This window comes from Lethenteron reissneri, chromosome 29 (genome assembly GCF_015708825.2).
Source record: "Lethenteron reissneri isolate LAM-NWPU_2019-01 chromosome 29, ASM1570882v1, whole genome shotgun sequence".
Lineage (NCBI taxonomy): Eukaryota > Metazoa > Chordata > Hyperoartia > Petromyzontiformes > Petromyzontidae > Lethenteron > Lethenteron reissneri.
In genome coordinates this window covers 13,657,902-13,675,914 of record NC_083807.1, presented here as the reverse complement: position 1 = coordinate 13,675,914, position 18,013 = coordinate 13,657,902, and the positions used below count along the sequence as shown (strand labels likewise).

Below are 18,013 nucleotides of genomic sequence, written 5' to 3'. Positions count from 1 at the left end.
CACGTGACGCAAGGACGACGACGATGGCGCCTTGAATAACAAAGCAAATGGGGTTCGTGAAGCTCCTGGTGCTGCTGCACCAATAACAAAAAAACTCAGCACAATCGTTAATAACGCTGCCTTGGCACGTATGTGCTGTGAAGAAGGGCCGTTTATCGAAACGTCGCCTCTATATTTTGTTATTTTAAGGCAGTGTTGTAAACTAAGGTGTTGAGCCTTAAACATTTTATTCATATTATTATTTGCTATTAATGTGTTGTGTATGTACACGTCCACTGGACATTGTGAAAAAGAGATTTATAGCTCATCCGATTTCTCCAAGAAAATTTAAGATTCTGATCTCATTATCACAATGCACGAATTTGCTACTTGCAATTGTATTGAGTCCGTAACGTAACAAGACGTCTCAGAGCATTGTTCTATCCTTTAATTATACAAGTAGAGATGTTTGACTTTGTTACATTAGTTACTTGCGCAAAGAAGCATGGAGACATGTCGCATGCTTCAAAATAAACAGGGCGACAGAAATAATAATAACTGATTAATAAACAAAAGAACACTGAACCCACGACACTGGAGTGTCAGTAAAGCACAAGTGGGCTTGGGCAGGGGACACACAGCCCTGGCAGGGAGGATGATGGCCGCTGGTCGAGCATCACGAAGGCAGCGGCAGCCACGAAGAGTGGACACGTCGGTGGGAGCGCGTGCCCCGCGGAGTAGCTCCACTGACGTTTTGCATCTTAAGACTGTGACAGACAGCGGCAGCTTTGGGGGACGCCTTCATCCATTAGTGGATAGAACATCATCATCAGCCATCCTCTGAATGCCATCATCATACGTGGTCAATTTTACCGTCGCCACCACCTCGAACGACCCTGCTGCGATGTAACGATTCAGCCAGCGTCTCTCTCTGTACGCGAGCGTGCAGAGAGATGCTCCATCTTGTCGACGGAGTTGTTCATTCCTCGGCTGCCAAGCCCGAGGAAGCCTTCGCCACTGGCCATTATCCCTTTCCAGCGACCTGCCCTGCCCAAACCCACTCGTCATTAACCTGCCAGTGATCTCGTATCCACGCGTTCTCTGCCCCTTTGTTCTCTAAATTCCGAGCATGCATCTCTCCGTAATGTGACAACGTGGTGTGTATACGTTTATTATTTTATGTCATCATCATCATCCGTGTCTCAACTTACTGCCGCCACCACCTCTAACGATCCTGCTGCGATGTCACGATCTAGATTTTGAGTTTTCGTGACTGCAGGGATTCATACTCTTTGGTTCTTTCGGTAAAGTCACGTAAATATACAATAAACACAAATATTTATTTTTATTAATAATAAATTACTTATTTTAGTTTATACCTTCGTGACTTTACCGAAATGTGCTGATAATAAAATAAATTATTTATTTTATTTTAAACCTAAGTGACTTTACCTAAAGGACCAAAGAGCATGCGATGTAACGATTCGCCGAGCATCTGCACTCAAGCGTACGCCTTCAAATAATTAAATGTATAGAACTTTACAAAGGGTTTGATTTTGTGTAGGGATTTGTCATGCAACTGAGTTCAGTTACCGCCGCATGTTCCTGATGCGGCCTCACGGACGACGACGATGGCGCCTTGAATAACAAAGCAAATGGGTTTCGTGAAGCTCCTGGTGCTGCTGCACCAATAACAAAAAAACTCTGCACAATCGTTAATAACGCTGCCTTGGCACGTATGTGATGTGAAGAAGGGCCGTTTATCGAAACGTCGCCTCTATATTTTGTTATTTTAAGGCAGTGTTGTAAACTAAGGTGTTGAGCCTTAAACATTTTATTCATATTAGTCTTTGCTATTAATGTGTTTTTGTATGTACACGTCCACTGGACATTGTGAAAAAGAGATTCATAGCTCATCCGATTTCTCCAATAAAAATAAAGATTCTGATCTCATTATCACAATGCACGACTTTGCTACTTGCAATTGTATTGAGCCCGTAACGTAACAAGACGTCTCAGAGCATTGTTCTATCCTTTAATTATACAAGTAGAGATGTTTGACTTTGTTACATTAGTTACTTGCGCCAAGAAGCGTGGAGACATGTCGCATGCTTCAAATTAAACAGGGCGACAGAAAGAAAAATAACTGATTTATATAAACAAAAGAACACTGAACCCACGACACTGGAGTGTCAGTAAAGCACAAGTGGGCTTGGGCAGGGGACACACAGCCCTGGCAGGGAGGATGATGGCCGCTGGTCGAGCATCACGAAGGCAGCGGCAGCCACGAAGAGTGGACACGTCGGTGGGAGCGCGTGCCCCGCGGAGTAGCTCCACTGACGTTTTGCATCTTAAGACTGAGAGAGACAGCGGCAGCTTTGGGGGAGGCCTTCATCCATTAGTGGATAGAACATCATCATCATCATCAGCCTTTCTCTGAATGCCATCATCATACGTGCTCAATTTTACAGTCGCCACCACCTCGAACGACCCTGCTGCGATGTAACGATTCAGCCAGCGTCTCTCTCTGCTACGCGAGCGTGCAGAGAGACGCTCCATCTTGCCGACGGAGTTGTTCATTCCTCGGCTGCCAAGCCCGAGGAAGCCTTCGCCACTGGCCATTATCCCTTTCCAGGGACGTGCCCTGCCCAAACGCACTCGTCATTAACCTGCCAGTGGTCTCGTATCCACGCGTTCCCTGCCCCTTTGTTCTCTACATTCCGAGCATGCATCTCTCCGCAATGTGACAACGTGGTTTGTATACGTTTATTATTTTAAGTGTAATTCATTTTTTGTGTTAGTGAATTGGACGATATTAATGTATTGTCAAATTTGGTGTATTATCAGTCTATTTCTTACGTCAGGCCCTTGTTAAATCAACCATACACACAGTACTGTACATACAAAGGAATGAGGTTGTGTTTTCCGCGCGCGCGTGTGAGCGCTGAACGATATCATCCTTGGATCGAGGACGTCATTATTTGGTGCTTCAGCTGCTGCTTTGGCAGTGTCGCACAAGCACGACGAACTAACAACCGGGACATTAACTACTTTGTCCCGTAAAATATGCATTACAAAAGAGAGATTTTTAAAACCCAATGCACAACATAGGTAAGAGTTTGGTTCATAGCACGTGTAGCGTGTGGCATTGCGTGCAATGCGTGCGCGTGCGACATATGGGGAGCGGTGGTGTAGCGGTTAGCGCTACGCTGCGCTACGAACCTGGCAACCCGAGTTCGATTCCCGATCACGGACCAACACCCAGTGACGATTGTCTGAACCGGTCCTGGGCCTCCCCTAGGTCGACTCAGCCTCAAGTGAGTACGCGGTGCGGTGTGTAAACATCGCCACTGGAGAGACAAAGGCGGCCGGGCGTGCTGCTGGCCACCCACCCCCTCGTGTGCCGTGCCGGCCTTCATAGGTGCTACTCGCTAACAGCACTTGCCTCTACATTCTGTTCAGGCGACGCGGGGGATTTCGGGCTGCTTTCACAGCGCGATGTCACTGCACGTCGTGTTTCGTGCGCTAACCACGACGACCTCTGCTTCCCCATTCGCATTATAACTTGAACATATTCATATAATCTCACGTGTAAATGCATACTTTGTGTCGCCTTTACTGATCATTGATCATTTACCATCGTGCTTTGATTTCATTCTTATTTTACACCCTTGTTAAACAAACTATGCAGTGCTGTAACGAGGTTGTGTTTGTCGCCGCGTGGACGTGTGCGCTGAACTCTGCCGTCGTCCCTGCATAAAGCGAATCGTGCCGCTCGCGCAAGCCACGACGAACGAGCGCAACGAAATCCGAAATTAACACTTCCGTCGCATAAGCTGTGCATTTGAAAAAGAAGAAAGACGTGGCGCTGCAATGCATGCGCGCTCGCTTGTGTGATGCATATGCAGACCGGCATGACGCACAATGCGTGCGCATTTGTCACGACTTGGACGATGCTGCTGCTGCCTGCTCCTCCACGGCACCGTGCCAGCGCAGACGTCAACCCCCCCACTAACACCCATCAAAGACAAAGATCCCCCGTATAGCCTTAACATACGGTTGGGGCAAGTGCTGTTAGCGAGCACCTATGAAGGCCAGCAAGGCACACGAAAGGGTGGCCAACATCCACGCCCGGCCGCCTTTGTTTCCCCAGTGGCGATGCTTACACATAGCACCAGGTACTCATTTGAGGCTGAGTCGACCTAGGGGAGGCCCAGAATCGGTTCAGATTATCGTCACCGGTGGTGGCCGTGAGCGGGAATCGAATCCGGGTCGCCAGGTTCGGAGCGCAGCGTAGCGCTCACCGCTGCACCACCGCTCCCCCCGCTACCACCCCCCACTACTACCCCCCCCACACTACCACCACTCACTACCCCACCACTACAACCCTCCGCTACCACCCCCCACTACCACCCACCCCTCACTACTACCCCCCCCACTACCACCCCCCCACTACCACCCACCACTACCACCCCTCACTACTACCCCCCACTACCACCCCCCCACTACCACCCCTCACTACCACCCCCCACTACCACCCACCCCTAACTACTACCCCCCACTACCACCCTTCACTACTACCCCTCACTACCACCCCCCCACTACCACCCCCCACTACCACCCCCCCACTACCACCCCCCACTACCACCCTTCACTACTACCCCTCACTACCCCCCCCCACTACCACCCTTCACTACTACCCCTCACTACCCCCCCCCACTACCACCCCCCCATTACCCCACCACTACCACCCCTCACTACCACCCCCCACTACCACCCCCTCACTACCACCCCTCACATCCCCCCCCACTACCACCCCCCCACTACCACCCCCCACAACTACCCCCCACTACCACTCTTCACTACTACCCCTCACTACCACCCCCCACTACCAGCCCCCCATTACCCCACCACTACCACCCACCACGACACGACCCCCCCACTACCCCACCACTACAATTCTCCGCTACCCCCCCCCCCCCACTAACACCCCCAACCCCCCACTACCACCCCCCACTACCACCCCCCACTACTACCCCCCACTACCACCCTTCACTACTACCCCCCACTACCAGCCCCCCATTACCCCACCACTACCACCCACCACGACCCCCCCCCCCACTACCCCACCACTACAATTCTCCGCTACCCCCCCCCCCCCCACTAACACCCCCAACCCCCCACTACCACCCCCCACTACTACCCCCCACTACCACCCTTCACTACTACCCCCCACTACCAGCCCCCCATTACCCCACCACTACCACCCACCACGACCCCCCCACTACCCCACCACTACAATTCTCCGCTACCCCCCCCCACTAACACCCCCAACCCCCCACTACCACCCCCCACTACCACCCCCCACTACTACCCCCCACTACCACCCTTCACTACTACCCCCCACTACCAGCCCCCCATTACCCCACCACTACCACCCACCACGACCCCCCCCCACTACCCCACCACTACAATTCTCCGCTACCCCCCCCCCCCCACTAACACCCCCAACCCCCCACTACCCCTCCCCCACGACCCCCCCCGCCCATTCCTTCTTGCGCTCGCGCATTCCGCTGCATTTCAAAAGGCGGCCGAAGGGGGCGGAGACTCCGAGGAAGCCTCTCCGATTGGTCGCCCCCCGGGGTGCGAGGAAGCCGAGCCGCCTGATTGGTCGCCGCGTGTCCGAGGGAGGAGTTTAAAAGGAGCCGTCTTCGCCTCCACTCCTCACACGGCGGCCACCACCACCGCCTCCTCATCATCAGCCTCCTCCTCCTCCTCGCCGCCGCAGTCATCGTCTGACGGCTGTCACCGCCTCGTGTTCGCGTCAGTCTCCGCTGCTTCTTCTCTCGCCTCTTCTCTTTCTCTACCGAGTTGCTCGCGTAGATTTGTTGCAAGTTTTGTTGGGCGGCGGTAGACAGAGAAGGGGGTGAGACGCGGTGAGGTAGCGGCGGGGTTTTTGTTGTTGTCGTCGCGGAGAAAGGCGGAGAAGAAGTTTAACGCGGGCGGAGCAGCAGCAGCAGGGCGCTTCCGACAGCGTGGGGAAAGTTTCCTCTCGTTTTGTTATTTTTGTTGTCGCCGCCGCCGCTGCTGCTGCTGCTGCTGTGACTGCTCTGCACGGAGACGATGAAGAACAAGCAGCAGAAGAACGGTGAGTCGTGCTCGTCCGTGTCTCGGTGACGATGATGATGACGATAATAATCACTCGGATGATGATGATGACCGTAACGTTGCCCCCCCCCCCGCGCGCTTTGTGCTGCTGCTGCGTCGTGTGAACACGAAGAGGGAGGGGAGAGTGGCGTCAACGCGGCTCCCTCGTCTGTCTCGGCGGTCTCCTCCCTTCTCCCTCGTGTGTGTCCATGCCGTCTCTCTCCTGTGTGTCCATGCCGTCTCGTGTGTGTCCATGCCGTCTCGCTCCTGTGTGTCCATGCCGTCTCGTGTGTGTCCATGCCGTCTCGCTCCTCTCTCGTGTGTGTCCATGCCGTCTCCCTCGTGGCCCACGTGGAGGCGAGCTTCTTGCATCGGCTCGTGGTGGCGGGAATGCGGCGTCGATTGTCCTCTCGTGTTTCCCCTCTTCCCTCCTCCCCCACCGATTGCTGCTCCGCTTCTGACAGATGACGATGGCGAGACGGGCTGGGGGAGGCAGGGGGGGTGGTTGTGGTTGTGTGTTTGGTTTTCTTTCGCAGACGACGGACGGACGGAAAGCTTCTAATTTGAGACTGAACAAGGGGCGATTGTATGAATGTAGTTCGTGGTGGGAAGCTACGAGGTGGTTGTCACTTGTTGGCCTGTGACATTGGCTCGGCCGAGTTCACCGCGGGTGTTTGTGAGGTTATTTTGCGTCGTAAGAACGTTGATTGTGGAGAGTAAATTTACTACACTGATGATATCGCTTAAAAAAAAAACTAAAATATGCGTCGACCCACTGCTGGACGAAGTTCCGTGTTTCACGGCTGTCGTTTGACCATACTTCAACACGCTGGTCCGTGCGTGTTGGTGCGAAGGGATGACAAACCTGTTACAGACCAATTCGGACCTTATTGGTCACCCCCGTGCCCTTATAAATCTCAACGTTCATCCTACAAAGTTCCGTCACAAGGGAGAAACAAACGAATTGACAATTTCCGTTTTGCACGTTCAACTTCTTTCGCACCGTACGTAGCCAACCAGCGCTAATCGTGATAATCTGAAGCGACGTAAACCCACCACCAGCTCCCTTGTACACGAACTCGACGTTTCATCACTCAAAACATCTCCGCGACGTGCGTCCTTCCAGTCCTCTCGGGGCGTGTTTACCATTCCTGGGCTGTCACTCCACTCCCGTGTCGCTTCAAGTCTCGGGTGTGACAGTCGCCATCCTGTGTGCCCTGCCCCGATGATTGGTGACTGCCCAGGAAACTAACTATTCATTCCCTTTAACGCCCTTTAGTACCACGCGTGTCGTTCTCTTGAAATGTCTCTCGGAGTAATTCACAGCATGCATCACGCTTGCTGTGAAATTTGCCACGTTTTTTTTACTATTTGCTTTGTCACTAAACAAAAAAAAAGCAGCTGCAGGAAATGAACACTGGTAGATCTGTGTATTTACATGTTACTGTCCTTGGCTCTTTAATGTTTAATCCAAGTGTGGAAAACCCTTAATTTCTAATCTCTCAATTACTCTAAATGGTTTGGCGTGGGTAATTTAGCAATGACCCCTCCGACTAAAAGTGTAAATATGGTCTGTGATAAGTCTCAACTCATCAAGACCGATCACTGTCTTACCCCCATGTTAATTGTGTGGGATAATGCATTGATTCTGCAACTCGTAGAAACATTTTCTGATGGTAATGTGCTTATTCAATACTTTATCTCTGTGTTGTGTGTCGGGTGTTACGGTGTGTTTTTTCTTTGTGCTTCCTTGCTTGTCAATCGCCCACCATTTATGTATCTTCTTGTCACTTTTTTTTCCTCCCCCATCGACAGTCGAGCCACCACCGGGCGACTTACTCTGATGCCCGTGGGGTGTGATTGCTTTTGTTGTAGGCGTGAGCTGCTGCTGCTGGTGCACTGGTTTGAGGTGCATATTGATATGAATGCGAGACGTTTTGTACGTTTGAACTTGTTTGTTTAGCATACTCTTGTATATTCCTTGTTACTGTGTGTGGTTGTCTCATTCTCATGGCATCTCGGCTACGCAGACTTCAGCCTGGGAATAGTATTGGGGCTGCGAGGTGGCCAGGAGTAGACGGTGGTTATTTGAGATGTATGTATGGGTGGATTTTCTCCAAGTGGGCCAAACATACTTCACCAAACATCCCGATGCAATGAGGCTTTCCTGGGTATATCCCTGGAATTAATGCCGCGCTGCATGTATCCCTACATGCATTCAATAGTTAAGCGGAGTCTTGTGATAGCGTTATTTGTCCAAAGAGTAATTGCATTTCGGCTAATACCTGGCAATACTGAAATGTAAAAACTACAAAGTGAATGTAATTTTTTTTTATCATGCAATATTGCCAAATTACATTAATATACATTATTTAAAGAGCTCCTTCATAATCGGACCTGTCAACTGCATCCAAAGTGCATGTGAAGTCTTGTGACAGCCACCTGATCCATGAATTGTGTCCATGAATTGTACGTTCAATTTTGGTTTCTCTCTAGTGCCAGCAAACTAACTTTGTCTGCTTTTCAGTCCGGTAATATGTGGCGCATCTTTATAACGTCATTCAGTTTTTTCCCTGTCTCTGTTTGGAACACTTTCAGCGCACTGAAAAGGACAGGTGCCATCGCAAGGTCAAATGTTAGTGGTGTTCATTTTCCCGTCCCGCTTCTTAACACCTCTTGTTGTTATAATGTGTTTTGAATCATCGCTTAATGTGCACGCTGCCTTGTAATGTGTAAGCTTATGCATCCCCATCATTAACCAAATGAAGGAACTGTTAAAGTATTAAAACTCGAAATTCTATTTTAATCAACTGTTTGCTTTTGGTCGTCCTGTTAAGGTATTTAAGCTAAATATTGATATTATTGTTTAATGAAAGCTTCACAATCTTTCATAAAATGCGGCACTACCAGCTTGATCGTTGCTTGCCTTTCAAAAACCTTTATTGTGATTTAAAACTCGTCTTCGAAGCAAAAATCTTGACATTTATTATTGGGTATTTCATCTGACCAAAACATAAACCTTTTGACAGATTTTCAGGAGTAGGTGTGCATTCAAGTAGTCTTGTGTGGGTGTGTTGGAATGCTTGCCTTGACTTATTTTACAGATTAACCGTGAACTCACCATTTTGCATATCTACACCTGAGTAAATGCTCATCACAGAATCGCACGTGTGCTTTTGCATGTTTGGCATCGCTTGCTGTTTTGACAGTTACGAGTATAATCTGACCCAAGCTGGGTTTCACCTAGGGCATAGCACGTGCGCTGTTTTCGGATGTTGAGGTAAAGATTGCAGTTTTTTTATATTTATTTTCGATTTGTTTTGTATTGCAGAGGCGGCATGCCCAATGGATGAGGTCAAGGCTGAGGACAATCTGGGGGTCAGTGACGAGTCGGGCACGATCAAGCGCAAGCGTGGAAATCTGCCCAAGGAGGCGGTGAGCCTGATGCGCGAGTGGCTCTTGGCGCACCGCTTCAACGCCTACCCGTCGGATGTGGAGAAGATCATGATGATCCAGCGCACGCAGCTCACGTCGCTGCAGGTAAACATGCGGCCAACACCCGTGCATCCCGAGCTGTGTATTCGGTGGAAGTGGTCGATGTCGTTCAGATGGTGTGGTGGTGGTGGTGGTGTACGCCTGCAGGTCCAGTCATTTAAAACGGTGGCGGGGATGTGGGGGGTTGATTAACGGATCGTACAGAAATTGTGACACGCCCAAGCACGCTGGGCTGCCAGGTTGCCAGGAATGGAATGTTGCCACTGTGGGGCACGGTGACGAGATGTTCACTACCTCACCCTGGTGCACATTATGTCGTGGGTTCGACCCTGACGCCTATATATTTGGTGTCTGCATGTTCTCCCCGTGGTCGCGTGGATTTTCTCCGGGTCCTCCGGTTTTCCCCTCCAACATCACGAGTATAAATTTCCACATGAGAAGCCACTTTGTTGAGCTATCATTTGTGACCAGGTCTTTCTGAAAAATAGCTATATAGCTTAGTGGGCCTGACCTGGTCAAATTAAAAAAGTTTATTTTAGAATGTCAGTGTTGATGGAAGAGTTACCTCTTCCCACATGCCAAACGCTCATATACATGGCATTGACCAAAACTTCCTCATGCAGGGTATTAACTCGGTGAGCGATTCCTGGATAAATAATGTGCATCCTGGATAAATAAAGAGTATAGAAATGCAATTAAATATGTTAGTTAAGTCAACAAATTTAAGCGGCATTTATTTAGAACCAAAAATTATGAATGCTGCCTGCGTACCAATGTAAATTGCTAATAGATACGTTGTGACTTTCTTAACTGCCAAACATATCAATTAGATATAGTGCCAAAGATTTGGTTGAATATATGTATTTGTACAGTGTGAAAAGGTTACAAAAGCATGTTGTAACTTTTAACAAGTCGTGGTCCTTGTGATCTTATCCATCTGGCTGATTCTGATGGATCTTACGTGATTTTGACTGAACTGATGCATGATTTTCAAGCACTTGCATGTCATGGACATTGCAAGCTGTACACTCCAAAAACTATAACACATTTTTGTCCGTTCTCTCTTGAGAACCACTTACATAAAATAAATGTGTAAATAATTCACTCAAATTAAACACAATACCTTGCTCGTCTCGTCAAGGAGCATAACCCACCACGCAAACTTTGGTCATCCTCGCAACGACTTTGCTAACCATGCAACAAATCTATATTGGAAACTAATTTCTTTAGAACTGCTTTCTCTGTTTTGGTTTGTCCTTCCCCTACACCCCCCCCCCCCCCCCATTTAGCACGGTTGGCTACATATGGTACGAAATAAGTTCAACGTACAAGCATACAAAATGTTTGTAATTGTATCTATTTGTAGTTTAGCAGAATCATACAAGTTTATCGTAGCTTTGAGTTCTTCCAGTTAGCTTGCAAGCAAGTCACAGCTGACAGAATGACTGCAACGTGCAGTGTCTTTTTGGCGCAGTGTACCACAATTACTTTTCATGCTTTCAAGAATCCCTGAATTCTTTAAAACAGGTTTAAACTCTTTTTTTTATCAAGCAGCTGTTCTTTTGTTATTCTTAGTGTAATGAGATTTGAGGTAGGCAGAAGCTGGGCAGGGTGGTTGGAATTTGGTGGCAAGGGGCGGATAAACACGATTTTAACTTTGGGCATTCTCAAGCGAGTGTTTGAAAGATTCAGTGTCTAAGTTTGGGTACGTGTTTTAAGTGCTAAGAAACAGGAAAGAATACAGGAATCGCCTTAAACCACGACATGGGGGGTTGCTTTGAAGTGAAACAATTAAAACCACACATACTGACCAAACACTTTCCGTGTATGACTACAGCACGGTACTTGTCATTTTTGAAAGCTGCATCGCATTGAGACGTGCTTAGCTTGAAGAGAGGTGAGTGTAACGTTTCAAATTGTAACTGTTGAATCAAGTGCTAGCATTCATCTGGTGATCGATTCTCAGTGGTATTCAAAAAACTAATTGATAGTTAACGTACTGTAATTAGGTAAAACCCAGCAATTGCGGTATGGACATTGGTTTGAATTAAGTGCAGGAAGGGACATGATGTTGTATCTTTTGACTCCAGGCATAGCAGATGGAAAAACCCCCATTGACATGAACACAAACGCCCACAATCAATTAAGCCAGGTTGAAATGTAAGAGTGCATGGGTTGAGGGCACGGAGAAATGGGGTGTCTTCAAGTGTAACCCAATACTAAACAATCACTTTATTATGTGTTTAGAATTTAGGGATTTTGTTAAGTAGCAAGAGAATTATCACTGAAATCCCTAGATAGTGCTTATGTTTTGGCATGATTGTTTATATATATTAGTTGCATTTACAAAAGGAGCAGGCACATTTTTAGAACGTGTTTGTTTACATACGTAACGTGGTGGCTGCAGTTAGAAGGTTAAATAAACATGCCGTAACGTTATCTGGACAGCGCTGCTGCTCGCTTACCAGTCCACAAGTCCATGACGACATCAATATTGCATCCCGGTGTATGCCCAGCAGTAGTTAACATCTGGAAAAGCTCTCGGCCCTCAATGTGGCAAGAGATAGAATTGCCATGCGTTACACAAGACGGCGGTGACAGCTTTGATGGGAGCCCTGCTCTGGCCAGCGGCCAGCAGTTCCTAGAATGTCGACCAACACATTCTAGTCCAGATATGTCTAGACGTCGTGTCTGTGGGAGGGGCACTTGTCTGTATAGTAAATGCATTGGTTTCAGGGGATGTGCCATCTATAAAAATGGTTTGAGACAGTGGTAGTGGTAAGACTTCTTTTATTAAACGCTTACAGTGAAAACAGGCCATGTTGGTGACTAGAGGGTAGTTTTTTTTACCTGTTTTTATATTAAAAAACAATGATCCTTCGTAATTTTTCATTTACAAATAATCAATGCAAGCAATACATTGTCTTATTTTTCAACATTCATGATTTCTGCAAAAAAAACTATTATTTTGCATATTTTCTCATGTCACAACTTAATTGTGGAGGGTTTTAGTAAAACAATACATTGTACCTGCACAATCTAATCAAATGGTAATTAATTATGAATCCTATTGGTCATGAAAACATACTTGTGAAATTAATATCTCCCTCCCCATAATCTCATCGGCCACACGTTTATAGTGATTCCTGTGCACAAGTAAGCATGGCACCGTGGGTGGTTCTGCTGACAGTTAAGGGGCAGAGGAGATTGTGCAGGCAGGAGGGGGGGACCACGCTGTTTGGTGTTGTGAACACGACGGCTTGCACACAAAAAAAAACCACTGCCAAGCAGTGCTGCTTTGCTTGTGGGTTTACTGTCTGTGAGCTGTGGGATTCTAGGACTCGCATGCACACTGCTGGACAGATGAGGCTTTTGTCACCATTTATAGCAAAGCACGGTTGGCTACGTACGATACGAAATAAGTTCAACATCCATAAATACTTCCAATGCAGTACAGTAGTTGTACATTTTTTCATAATTTCTATGACCTGCAACTTAACCACAGTGTCACATGTTAAAAGCTTTCACTTCCATAAACGGCATTCGTTTTTTCTGTTGCACATACTGACCTGATCTTCACCAGAGATAGATGTAGGTCGTTTAAGATATTGGCCAGCACAAGATCTCCGTGAAAAATGTATCTGTCGTTGTTGCAGAAAATGCTATTTAATTAATGCTACTTATGAGGAGTGCCAGTTTGCAAAGAAATTGGACTTGTCCAAATACCTTGCAGTAGCATCTGGTGATGGCCAGGAGTGTTTAGTCTTTTTCTCGGTGTGCTTTCCTCTCGGCTTTACCAATCAGACATGCCTGTTCTCGATTAATGATTAACGTGCAATTCAATGTTCAAATAAAGCACACTTTGTTGGTGTGTGGAGGTCAAACGTTCTCAAGTAAAAACATGTTCATTCATAACCATTGAGCAGTATCTTCCCCGACACGTGTTAGCGAGTGTGTGGTGGTAATTGTGACGGGTCGCATCGCAGAGGTATTGTTTTGAGTGACCAAATGGACTTACAGTATTTAGTTCGACAAACAGTAATGGGTAGGACAATTAATTAATAGTTTATTTTGAAAACACATCGATCCTTCTTTTTTCTCCTGAAATGGCATAGTGTTCATTCTGTTTCTGCATGACTACATCGCAGTCAACTCCCACGTGTCTTTGCTTGGTAACGAAACCTCTGCCCCTGCAACTCGGAAACAGGAAGCGCGAACCTGGCATTGTTTGAGAAAGTCGTACATAAACCGATGTTGGTTAATGATTTTTAATCAGACATTGATGAAAAGTTTTGCAAATTAAATTTTCATATTCCAAATACAAATGTAAAGACTTGTAAAACAATTACGCAATTCCAAAAAAAAACCGCTAAATGAATGTAAATTGTATGTAATTAACCAAGTTTTTCTTTTAATTTCTTTACAGGTTTGCAACTGGTTCATAAATGCTCGTCGTAGGGTGCTGCCCGATGTTTTGCGCATGGAAGGTGAAGACCCGGCAGATTACGTGGTGTCCCGAAAATCGTCCGCTAGGACCACTGCACGGCAGTTGGCGCTTCGCTGGAACAGCCATGCTGCCGCAGGTATGTCCAACGGGCTGCCCTTCACTATGGAGCACCCCACGTTTGCACTGCCACTGATCGACCGCGAAGTGACGGTGGCTGCCGTCAGGCCGTCCAACAGCAGGGTGCTGCGCCCCTCCGTGATCCAGCACACCACCTCACCGCTGCCTGTGCGTTCCCCACCCAGTTTTATGGCTGACCTTCCCCACAACCGGCTGGTCAACTACCTCTTTGACGCTGTCATCTCCGAGCGCCAGTACTTGAAGGATAACGGCGGCTCTGTCAGCCCAAACTATGCGACCGCTTACGCAAACATCTGCGACAGTGGCAGCAACAGCAGCAGCGGGATTAGCACCAGCAGCAGCACAAGCAGCACCCCAATTACTTTCCAAGATTTTCCGTTGGACTACAGCTCTCCGAAATTGAACCCTTATGACACCGAGACATACAAAACCATTTTCCACAACAGCGCTTCGCCTGTAAGTCCAGCGGATATGCCTGCAGGTCCACCGGACTTTGCCAACCTCTGTATGCTTGCTGATGTAGCTGTGGAGCAGGCTATGTACCTTGGAAAGTGTTCCAAGTTTTAGGCACATGCATTGCCGACCTACTGGTGAAGTGTGGCAGCTTTTCATTGGTCTCATGCAGGTTGGGATTTGTTCCCCTTGGATCAGACCAACAGCACTTCATCCAATGGGTAATGGCAAGGGGATTTTAAAAAAAATTGATCGTCAACAATACATGACCACCGATAAGTGCGATCTTTAGTTTTTTTTCTCTTAATTGTTTCCATTTACAGCGACTGAACAAATCAAAGGTTTAAACAATGCAAAGCTTCGTGCTAAATTTTACAATGATACAGCCACCTTTTGAACATCTTTCTGTTCAACAAAACCCCCAAAAATGCTTTTGACATTCCTGTGCACTATTAGGTGTATACCACTACACATCTATTTTATTAACGAGTTACACAAAACAAAGCATATAGACAATATTCTTACAATACAGACTATGCACTGCATGGTATTGAAACTGGTGTTTTTGAGGCACATGGTCCAGATAAATGCAAGCTTGTCAGATGTTTGTTTTCATTTAGTTTCAAGTGCAGTGGAGTTTTTTTCTCACGTGCAAAGTGTGCCTCTAGGTCGGTTGGTTAGTTACAACCGGAATAGAAGTATTATCGTATGCAACGCTCTGTGCATTTTAACTTTAATGTCTAAATAGTTTGTTAGTTTTAGGCGTAGAAGTTTTTCATAGTTTAAGTTGTCGTCGGCCTAAAGTGCATTTCTTGAGTATTTTTTGCATGGTTTCTTAATTTTAAGGTAGTTGAGCAAAACTAAAAAAACTGTGAGCATGGCAGCCTTTAGTAAATTTATAAAAGAAAATTGGGCTTCTCAAATCTCACGTGTGGCACAGTTGTGAACACGGTTTGTATGTTGGGAGTTTTAATAAATAGGTCCAAAAGTAACCCCCTCTTTCTTTTATAATGTATAAATGCTGCCATTTCCCTCGCATAAAAAAACATTTTTTGCAATGTAACTTTAACTTTTTTTTATACTGAATTGTGATGCTGCATATTGTTAAGTATTTGTATATTTAGTTTTTTTGTTTAAATACCGTTGTAGTCACTTTGCGTCCCAGTGGCTCTGTTTTCATCGGGGTGATGACGTTACACATTGATGCTGACTATTATGGATCATGAGCTTAAAATATTTGATTTTGAGTAAAAACGTAAAAATTTAAGTAATTAAAATGCTTGGGATGATACTTTGAGGTTAATTTTAACATTTAAGTCAATATTAAAATGTTCAGACACAATCTGTCTCTCTTGGGTCGACAGACATCTTTTTTAAATCTTGGTATTCAAGCACCTTGATTTAGTTATGCATGGTCCAATACAATGGTCCTCTTAACGTTTGGGTCATTTCCATACGGTATTGTTTTCAAATCGACATGCACACTTGGAAACCTGTCACCTACCTTGTGCAAGACTCGTTGCGCAAATCAGATTAGTGTTGCAATAACTTTCAATCTGCTCCACGGTGAAACTGGCAAACTTTCTGGATGTACTTTACACTAATCATAACGGTACTTGTCTTGCACTGCACAGTGGAAACCAAAAAATGATGAGGGTTTGTTGTGTTAATGTTGCTTACTTGGGCAGTTTTTTTTCTTGTCATTTGATAAATACTGCGTAACAGTTGTACTGTATTTATATTTAAAAGTAAAGTAATTTGTTTTTTGCATATCTTTTTGACCATTTATTAAATATAACCCATCTTCCGAGTGTCATTAATAACCTTTTTTTGTAAAGTGTATTAAGGTTATCTTTTTAATGTGCACATTTGGGCCAAGCTACATTTTATGCTAAGCCGTAAACATTTAATTTATTTTTTGACATTACTTTTTCATAGCGGACTTTGAATGTGCCCATTTTAAGTAGATGGTGTTGTCTGGCCAGCATGTTCATATAATACACTGCATTACATAATTTGAGTCTTCATGGGTAGCATATACATATATGCATCATTATATACTTGTTATGTATGCAGTGACGCCTCGTGAAGTGATCCTATAAATGTTAATGTGTAGCTTTTTCAATCTGATTATAGCGGTTGACTATACTTGACGGTTGCTTGTTTTTAGGTTAGTTTTTGTTAGTTATTTAGATTAGTTTCTGAGTTTAAATTAAAAGGGAGTGTTTTCCAGGGGTAAGTGTTTTAAGTTGATGGTTTTTTAAAATAAACTACCTCGCTGTCGTGGTTTATTTTTTTTCTGTTTAATGGGCGATGAATGTTTCCATGGGTAAATGATGAAGAATGGTGAGCACCTGTGTGCAAACATTAAAATGTATGGGTCTCATGGAAATGCAATAGTTTGACGTTTAAGAAGTAGACTTAAAAGCAAACCTGCTGGAAATGTATGGAAATTGCTGTGTTTTCCTTTTTAATTCAGAACTTGAATTTATTATTTCGTGTTGTCGAAGTTTCACTGCATTATGCAATTGTCATTGTCTCCGTTGTTAAATTAACGGTAAACAGAAGCAAACTTGCGTATGCTGCAATAGGTGGAAATTAGGTAAAACAATTCCTTGATTTTCATTCTGTGGTTATAAATGATGAACACCTGTTTAATTTTCATCAGTGATAGACATTCAGGTGTTTGACCATTTTTTCGGGATATCATGTTAGAAATGTGAGTAATGTAAGAAGACTAAATGGAGCAGAGTGCCTTACTTTTATGCAAACATAAAATAATTTGCCAATCTACAACAATGTGAATGTGTGTTCAGCCTAAACACTACCAATTGATCAAATTCAGTTTGTTAATAGTGTTTGTGGTGTCGGTTTGATATGCCCCAATGTAGCCTTAAATGTTAAATTCGTTCAGTACTGTGTGCACATGATTGCCATCTGAAAGCTTATCACGTGTGCTGGATGTACTTAATTACATGTTACATCCTATTCTGTGCATATGGTTTGGACATTTTAATGTTGTTTATAACAAGTCACCTTGTCCCCATACTTAATAACCATTGTGGCCTTTAATAGTATGTGTGTGCGTGTATAAATCCAGTACCAGTATAGATGAAGCACAACACTGGGAAGACTGTGAAGACTGATTTAGTTGGCTGGATGTGACAACTCATTGAGCTGTGCAATAACTGCCTTCAGGTTGCAAGGGTTTATAATGCTTTTCTACATTTTTTTTTCTACTGTAATGGAAGCTTTCCTTCCAATTGTTTGTAAACTGTGATTTTTAAAAATGAGAATTATCATTGCTGTATTTTTACGTTCAATAAAAGTTTCAAAACGATAAAGAGTCCGTTT

The 18,013-nt window shown here is 45.4% G+C and overlaps 1 protein-coding gene across 2 annotated transcripts; it reads left to right on the top strand.

Annotated features, from left to right (window-relative positions):
• The first annotated feature begins 5,720 nt into the window (after positions 1–5,720).
• LOC133349279 (homeobox protein AKR-like) lies at positions 5,721–17,991 on the top strand. 2 transcript variants are annotated; one of them, XM_061562649.1, is made up of 4 exons: positions 5,721–6,127; positions 8,725–8,761; positions 9,458–9,666; positions 14,048–17,991. In XM_061562649.1, exons 3-4 carry the CDS (start codon positions 9,472–9,474, stop codon positions 14,771–14,773), a joined length of 921 nt encoding a protein of 306 aa, XP_061418633.1. In that variant the 5' UTR covers positions 5,721–6,127; positions 8,725–8,761; positions 9,458–9,471; the 3' UTR covers positions 14,774–17,991. The 2 variants fall into 2 exon arrangements, with proteins under 2 accessions (XP_061418633.1, XP_061418632.1); XM_061562648.1 differs by lacking the exon at positions 8,725–8,761.
• Positions 17,992–18,013: the final 22 nt, after the last annotated feature.